The 9,108-nt window shown below is 42.9% G+C and overlaps 1 protein-coding gene across 1 annotated transcript in view; it reads left to right on the plus strand.

The window, feature by feature from the left end:
• Positions 1-8,570, plus strand: part of LOC130407522 (tetra-peptide repeat homeobox protein 1-like) — a 9,930-nt gene extending 1,360 nt beyond the window's left edge. The window contains exons 3-5 of the mRNA XM_056730461.1: positions 7,141-7,280; positions 7,469-7,601; positions 7,748-8,570. Coding sequence (XP_056586439.1) covers positions 7,271-7,280; positions 7,469-7,601; positions 7,748-8,570 — 966 coding nt within the window. The 5' untranslated portion in view covers positions 7,141-7,270. The remainder of the gene's footprint in view (positions 1-7,140; positions 7,281-7,468; positions 7,602-7,747) is intronic.
• Positions 8,571-9,108: the final 538 nt, after the last annotated feature.

Consider the following 9,108-nt stretch of genomic DNA (forward strand, 5'->3'; position numbering starts at 1 on the left):
CGCGGATCAAGTACAGTCGCAGAGGATCCGAATAGATCTCAGTGAAACGTGTGCTGACAAACTCTAAGAGTGTTCTTTCATTGTTTTCACTCCGTGGTCCGTCTCAACCTCTTTGTTTAGGAGACGCTTTAGTGCTGCGATTAAGGAATAACGTCCGAAACATGTGCATCAGATGAGCTGATCTCTTTAGTCAGCTGCTCAAAGTGGGCAAGAAGAGAGAGAATGTTCTCTATTAAGACCCACTGGTGTGAAGTGAATGTCGCGGGAACCTCGTGATCTGCGCTATATGCAGCCAAGACTCGCTTTTGCGCAAAGAGGCTTTGCAATATATAAAAAGTGCTGTTCCACCGCGTACTCACGTCTTGCCGGAACCCTTTGCTTGGTGTTGCAAACTGATCTTGCATAGACTGCAAGCGGGAATAGGCCAGCTGAGAATGTTTAAAGAGTGCCAACAATTCTTCTGCCTAAAGCCAGTGCGTCTTTTACGCTGCGTTGAGACAACACCCCCGTCTGAGCTCCATATGTCTGTCGTGAAACTGATTGCTGAAATATCTGCTGCAGCTATATGCTCATGAACGTGAGTTGCAACAACATTAAACAGCTCAGGTAAACACACCTGTGAGAAATGTCGTCTGCTCGGCATGACATAACGGGGCTCAATGTGCTCGATCAGCCTACGAAATCCACATCTTCTACGACAGAGAATGGCTGATCATCTAAGCCAATTAATTCCATAATCTTTTGTGTAATGCCATTTGCCTTGACACCATCATCATGAAACTGCCTTGCCTTTTCAAAAACGTCCTCCACAGATGGAGTGGGCGTGCTTGGAGGCGTTTTCCTTTTCTGTGCCGCGTTCCTCTCATATTCAGCGTATTGATCGGGATGTTTGGATTTCAGGTGATAAATTAAACCCGACGTGGAGAAAGTCTTTGAAATTTCCGCATTACATTTTTTGCTGTCCGTGGGTCTTTCTCAGATATACTGAAATACGTCCACACCGCAGACATGTTGCTTCAGATAAGCAGGTGCAGGTCGCGGTTTCTGTTTTCGTCATCACAACATTTCGGCCGTATTGTTTCGGTCATAAAAGTCTTTCGGCAAAACCGAAATGCACTTTTTGGCCATTTTCGGTGGCCGAATATTCGGTGCATCCCTACTATATTGATTAGTGTATATGTGTCTGTGTTTAGTCCAACTTCACGATCCTCAAATTGTTGCTCATCACTGTTTTTTTCAGGCTGTGGATAACTCTGGTGAAAAAATGCTCTCAGAGCAGAGTATCTTGTGAAGCGTAGGAACCAGCTCTCTCTGGTCCTCACACAGCAGCAGGTCAGGAACATTTAGCTTTCTCTACTTTTCCTCTTTGACTTGTCATACATGTTCACCTTTGCATGTGTTTTGTTCGCTCATCAATACCACCTGCCCAATTAGAACCGTCGGCCAGGCACAATTGAAGAGGAAGATAAGAGGATTGTATACTGCCCCTCTGTAGAGGCTGTACCAAAGGAGCAGTGGTTGGAGGAAATAAAAAACTGCCAGTTTCTGTTACCGACGTTCTTCAAAACATCTTTTGTCTTCTGAAGAAGAAAGAAAGTCATACAGGTTTGAATACATCAACATCATTTTGGGGTGAACTATTCCTTTAATAACAACTTAAAGAAGAGGATTATTCATCTATAACAGTTTTATTCATGTATGTTTTTGTCACGGGGGTGACAAATAACCCCCGAACTATTCGCCAGAGAAGTGTTTCCGCGGGGATACTCCCAGTGTAACACTGTCCCCGGGCCTGTGTGTGTGTCTGTCGCCATGGCAACTAACCGGCAGATTGGCAACAGGTGTGAGGACTTCACTCTGAGTGCCTGATTGAGGCCACGCCAGCATTCTTGAGAGGATAAAACACAAGGGGAAGTGAAGGCTGGGTTGTGTTGCGTCGGGTTGTGCCGTGTTCTGTTCTGTGCTGTGCTGTGCTGGGCTGTGCTGTGCTGTGCTGTGCTGTGCTGTGCTGTGCTGTGCTGTGCTGTGCTGTGCTGTGCTGTGCTGTGCTGTGCCTCCTTCTCCGTTGATCTGGAGTGGTCTCTCCCATCGGGAAATGTGTGTGGAGTATTACAGCTGAAGAGTTATCGTGAAGGAAGAAGAGTGTGGCTTGTGGGACCCAAGGGCAGTGAAAGAGAGTGGAATTCGTCGCCTGGACTGGGAGAGAGTGAAGGATTATCAGGGAAAATTCAAGGAACATCGTCAGCAGTGGGAAAGACGCCAGTGATGAGTATTTGATTCGTTGTTTATATGCACTAAACACTGAAGTGGTATTGAGAGTTCGGATAGTGTGTGGCACGAGTGAATTAGTACACCGAGTGGATTGTTGATCTGACTCTAACTTCTGTCCTCCCCTTTGCTGAATGTGACGATATCTGCACCCGTCTTCTGCTTTTCTCTGGAGAGAAATTGAACCCTTGCACGGACGAGATTTGATATTGTGGGAGAAGGACCGGAGGGGTGAGTGCTGGCCCGAATGCACGGTGTGTGCGAGTGAGATGCTGTGCCTGAAGTGACGATTCACACGGTTTGTGTTATGGAGTGAGGTTTATTGTGTGGAGAAGTAATAGTAGTCTGCTGTGCACTCTCCTCCCAGTCTTTCATCCGCTGTCTCCAGGGAAGGGCTTTTTGATACCACAAAGCGCCCGATTTATTACTTCAAGGCAACCCGGCTCTGTCAATTCTGAAGGTTTTACATGCTGTTGAACAGTTAAACCCGGCTGTATCGTTCCAGTGAACAGCTGAAGTGGAGTGTTCCGCTCAAAGTGTCCTCTCCGCCTGGTGGTCTCCACATGTCCCCGCCGAAAGCCTCTGTCCTGGTCAGAAAGGAAGAAGGTATTTCAGCTGGATGTTGCATAGACTTTTGAACAGTTAAATACTGCTACCTTGTTACTGTTGTGGCTCTGACGCCCATCTGCACAGCTTGAAGTATCTGTCCCCTGCCACACCCGTGAGGTCTGTTCACTGCTGTCTGAAGCTTTGATTCTGTCTGTTACAGCGAAAGCCCCGCTCAGCTTGTGACCTGAGTTTTTTGCAGCTCTGAAACCCATCGGTGTAGTGTGAAGTACCCGTCCACTATTCGCCACTGAGTCCGGCGTCAGCGCCAGAAGGGAGTAAGCTCCGACTCACCTGTTCCCTTGGGACACCCACCTGTTTCTTACTCACCACTGTGAGCCCGGCGTCAGCGCCAGAAGGAAGTGAGCCCCGATCCACATACCTACCTAGGACACCCACCGTCCATTACTCACTACCGTGAGTCTGACACCGTTGCCCGACAAGGCTTGCTTTGGATTCCTAGGAAGAGGAAGGAAGAGGATTTTAGATTAGGGTTTTCAAATTACTTTTAAATATAAAATAAAGCTTGTGATTCTTTTATTCCTGTCTCCTGCCTCCTCCTTTGACACGCTCCTCAGGGTGATTCTGGTCTAGGGGTGGGTGTAGTCTGGCTTGACCCACTCCGACCTGTGACATTTTGTAGACAGATAAGAGGGATGAGTGAATCAAGGAATTAAAGAAAGTTTGGCTATGAGTGATTGAAAATAAAAGTTTGGACTTAAATGCTTCTCTCTCTCTTCTTTGATTTGCTCCAGTACACTTGCTGTTGTATAGTCAAAAGTTAGAGGCAAGGCAAGTTCATTTATATGTCACACTTCATACACAGGTGATACATCACACATAGAACCCATAATGCATAAGACATCTTTAAAAAGTCAATGATTTAACATTACAAATACAACTTAAGGATGTAAATGATAATAAAAAGGAAATGAAATGGATTGGAAATGTGCATTAAAAAAGAGAGAAACAAAAGATAGAAATAAAAGTGCAGTAGGTGTGAACCAGCACAGTGGTCAGGTTGAAAATGCACTGCTAAACAAATGTGTTTTTAATCTGGATTTAAAAGTGGCTACTGTTGGAGCGCATCTGATGTCTTCTGAAAGCAGATTCCAGCTACTAGGTACTATTATTTGTTTTAAGCTTTCAAAAATCAATGGATTGACTAAAAGAAGAGTGAATGAATCCAGGAATTGATAAAAGATTGGCTATGAGGGACATTAGTTGTTACTAATAGGAATAGTCTTAAAAGTGCCCAAACTCTAAAACTGTAAAAAGACCTGTACAAATGTCTAGAATCTGTAATATATATTTTTAACACAATGTTCATTTCAAATTTCAACATTCAAGATCGTATTGGTCACACACATAGGACATTCATGGACCTGAAATTAAAATCGTAATAAGGAATAACACAAATAATGTTAATGTAATGCGTAAAACAGTAACAACGTAAAGTGACAACTTTAAATTCTGCCAACCGTGGGATTGACACCAGTAACGTTATGATCATCTTTACTCCCATTGAAATGCATAGTTAGAAAGAAAACAATGTTCTTACGATAATTTATGAAACGCAAAACTTTACTGCTGGTGGACAAAGTCATGAATAAAATCATCCCTTTCTTTTATTTCTTCTTTCCCCTTCTCCACCCTCCTTCACAGTCTTTGCCTGACCTGAGCGGCTGGTCTCGTTTACTCTCGCGATACTTTGTTGGCACGTGTGATCGTAAAACGGCTGCTGCGGCGATCAAAGTCGGACAAAGTGTCTAAACAGACTGCATCGCTGTTTTCAGGCGGCTGCAGATTCTTGCGTCGCCGAATGAAGTCGAACAAGCCTATTTTTTCTCCAGTTATTGCTTGGGCTGACTGTGGAGACTTGCCATTGGCTGTTGTTTTGAATAATCAACGAGGTAGCACTTTGCATGGTCTGTCTTCCATTTTGCCATGTTTTTATTACTCATTTATACATATAATACATATAATGTGTATAATAAACCATTTTCTGACTCGTAAATCTCATCATGAAACTTTAATGAAATTTGTCTGTGTTTACCACCGTTTGAAATACTGTCATTTGGAAGTATAGGTGAGGACGGCTCCATATCTAATGCGTGGTCGTGCGGGATGGAGCGCTCTCCATCTCGGAGCATGACGTGATAGAGACATCGGTCTCTATCACAGGGTTGAGACTCTCCTGCTCGGCCACGTTTATCACGTAATGACAGAACACTACATGTCTTCCGCTTCTTGTCTCTCTGCGCAGGCGGCGGGTGACAAGTTTGTCCGTTGCTACGTGACTGTCACGTGATGCACTGAAAGAGCGCGAGAACATAACGACAATTGATAATACTTTTCAACAGAACTTTTCCTTACATGTCAAGTGATTCACATTTGTTCCTGGTCTTAATATTAGTGTATTTTACTATAATTACTTATCATTGTCGTTGCCGAATTATTTACTTTCACTTTATTTTCTAAATCTATATTAATTGAAGCGTAACGCCGCTAGCATATTAGCGTGTTAGCTTGCTTCTGTTTACATTGTGGAATATCATCTCCCCCTATTTGTCTTGTGTGCTAACTGTTTCTCTTTTTAAGCGTATATACTAAGACTCATCAAGCAACCTTGTTAAGTTAGGATTGCACTTCATACCCGGTGAGTTATGGCTTCTATTCCTATTGTTGTTACTTGCACCTCATGTCATATGTTTAGTTTAGCCTTCTCTGTCAGCGGCGAGGGTTTTACATGTGATAAATGCAGGGAAGTAGTTAGGCTGACGGAGAAGATCTTACAATTAGAGTCTCGCATCCCATCTTTATTTGAGGATAGTAAGAGTGTAAGGACCGTAGAAAACACTTCGGATGCGAGCAATGTTAGCGCACACAGCTCGGTTCCGGTTGAAAATCCCCTGCAGCAGGGAAGCTTTGTAACGGTGAGACGGCATAGTCGCAGGACAAAACATCACTCAACCGTTCCGATTAAAGTCTCGAACAGGTTTGCCCCCCTCAGTGACGCACCGACTGAGAAACCTGCTGAAAGTGCCCTAGTGATCGGTGATTCTATTGTCCGGAACGTTAACATAGCAATAGTGTCTGATTGCGGAGTGCATGACAGAGGCGTAACTGGTAATGGGCGGAACTTGTAATTGTCCAAATCACACGGAACAACTCGAGATATCAAAAATGAGATGTTGACAAGATCACCTTCTTATTTTATGCTTTAATAGTATGTACTGGTTTTTGACGGAAAAAGTAAATATTTTGGATAGCGGAGCAAGTGTGTGCACTGATACAAACGCGAAACTAAAGTCACGACTGTTTCCTTAGGACACTATAATTATTAACAAAGACAAACAGCATCTTGTTTTTACATTTAAAAATTTCTTTATTAATCACTTATTGTGTATTATTAACTGTGTAGTTTAATTAATTCAGCGACGCATCATTTGGCCTATTTATTAATTTTGTGCAGCGCAAGTAGACTCCGCCCTCTAGCGGTGTTACTACTCGCTCCGTACCGGTAGCAGTTTTTAATTGCTTTTCTTCTCCAGATGTATGCGTGATATCCTTTGTGACACACCATTACAAGACAGGAAGGAAATATTAACTCTGGGTTTATTTACATGTGGAACATTCGACCATCTGTGACGTCCAACATCCGATTCCTACGGGAACACTCTTCAACGTTGCACAGGAAAACACAATGGCATGATAGTAAAAAACGCCCTCTGCTGGCCACCTCCACATTACAACACTACATTACTACATAATGTCACAGTTTATATGTGTGACACAAGTTCAGTTTAATAAACAAATAAATTAAAAAGATTACGTTTGTTATACACAATTTCTGAAGGTTAGAGTTCTAAATATTTCAGCATACTTCAACAAATCTTCATTTAAGAAACACACAATGCATTCATTTATTAATTGTTTATTAGTTATATATACATCCCTTTTTTCTTTTTCACTCATTCACTCCCCCACCCACCCATTCATTCATTCACCCCGCAGCCATTCACTCATTCACAAAAAATAATCGCATACGTTAATGTTGACAGCCCTAGTTTTAATAAATTGTAGACAAAACGATACGAATATGTGTGTTACTCTACTATTGCATGAAAATTACTTAAACTATTAAATTTAAACTTTAATCTCGGGAAAATATCCTTACCGCTGTATCTATACTATCTGCCATCTCGCCGACAATGTGAAGTTTTTGATATCTCGCGTTGTTCTGTGTGATTTGGACAATTACAGGTTACGCCCATTACAAGTTCCGCCCATTACCAGTTACGCCTCTGTCTTGCACTCCGCAATCAGACCCCACTCGTGGTATGCGCTACAATCACAGTCGAGGGTTGAGATTGCAGCCTTTAAACGGGCAAACATGGCAACAGGTAGGCATATAGTATTAAATAAATAATATCATTATTGTTTCATGTAATTTTAAAAACGTCCTGCTTGTCATGAATGTAATGAATTATGAAACAAATGTCATAAACAATATGCTTACATTAAAGTGTGCTTTTAAGTGTTATGTAGGCAATGCTTTTGAGTTGGTGAAACTTTCCATGTATGTGTTAAGGAGGAGGATCAGCACCTAAGCCACTGAGCCACATTGCATCGGTGGTGTATAGTGTCATTGGGTCAGACACCAGCATAATGGGCCTTGAGGGTGCAACTGATCCGTCAATGCAGCTGCTAATGGAAATAGAGGGGTAGGCTATGTTTATGAAATGATTGCAATACTTACATTTTTGGTGATATTTAATGAAGAACATAAAATATCATTATGTGCAAACCACCCACACACACAAAAAACTGTTCACAAATTATAAGTGGTTTAACAGGCTATAATTTACAGGCCAAATGGAAACCCAGGTCCTTCAGATGCAAGTAATTTTCCTCTTCCAGCACCTCTTCCTCTTCCAGCACCTCTTCCTCTTCCAGCACCTCTTCCTCTTACTGCACCTCTTCCTCTTACTGCACCTCTTCCAGCACCTCTTCCTGCACCTCTTCCTCTTACTGCACCTCTTCCTCTTACTGCACCTCTTCCAGCACCTCTTCCTCTTACTGCACCTCTTCCTCTTCCAGCACCTCTTCCTGCACCTCTTCCTCTTACTGCACCTCTTCCTGCACCTCTTCCTCTTCCAGCACCTCTTCCTCTTACTGCACCTCTTCCTCTTACTGCACCTCTTCCTCTTACTGCATTTCTTCCAGCACCTCTTCCTCTTACTGCACCTCTTCCAGCACCTCTTCCTGCACCTCTTCCTCTTACTGCACCTCTTCCAGCACCTCTTCCTGCACCTCATCCTCTTACTGCACCTCTTCCTCTTCCAGCACCTCTTCCTGCACCTCTTCCTCTTACTGCACCTCTTCCTCTTACTAAACCTCTTCCTCTTACTGCACCTCTTCCTCTTACTGCACCTCTTCCAGCACCTCTTCCTCTTACTGCACCTCTTCCTCTTACTGCACCTCTTCCAGCTTCCTCTTCCACAATCCCATCACCTGCCTCTCCCCTCAGTCCTGCTGCTGGTGCAAAGCCATCACCCCTGAAAGAAAAGAAGATGAAAATGGAAATGCGTGTGTTAAAAAGGCAGAAAAGGGTTCTTGATGCAAAAGATAGGCTAATACAATTAAAGTCTGAATATTACACTCTAAAGATTGCAAAAATGCAAAGGGAATAAACACACTTAAATTGAGCAAAAATGTGTCTTTACTCATTTGTACATATGTGTTTATTTACCTAAAGTGTGTATAGACAAAGTGATCCCTGAATGCCAGTCCACATTGTTCCACTTCATCAACAAATTCTCTGTGTTCATCATCATTATCATCATCATCATCGTCAAACTCATCACCATCTTCTGTCTGTGGTATGTTCCTTTGCCGGCACAGGTTGTGAAGAAGCGCACACACAGTGATCACTTTACTCGTCTTCTCTGGACTAAGGCGGATTTCACTATGTAAAACGTGGAAACGTCGCTTTAGCTGTCCAATCCCCCTTTCCACCACGCTGCGTGTCTTCTTGTGTGCTATGAAACATACACCAAGGAACAGTAAACATTATTGATTTAACCAACAACACCAAGAGCCACCATTATAATTTTTAAAAAGCTTTGACATTGTGGTCATGCTATTGAATTATGGCATCTAAATAATATAGCCAACATGTGCACTTACCTATTGTAATTTAACTGTGGTCCCACTTGTGGACGGAGGTAA

This window comes from Triplophysa dalaica, chromosome 19 (assembly GCF_015846415.1).
Source record: "Triplophysa dalaica isolate WHDGS20190420 chromosome 19, ASM1584641v1, whole genome shotgun sequence".
In the NCBI taxonomy this organism is placed as follows: Eukaryota; Metazoa; Chordata; class Actinopteri; order Cypriniformes; family Nemacheilidae; genus Triplophysa; species Triplophysa dalaica.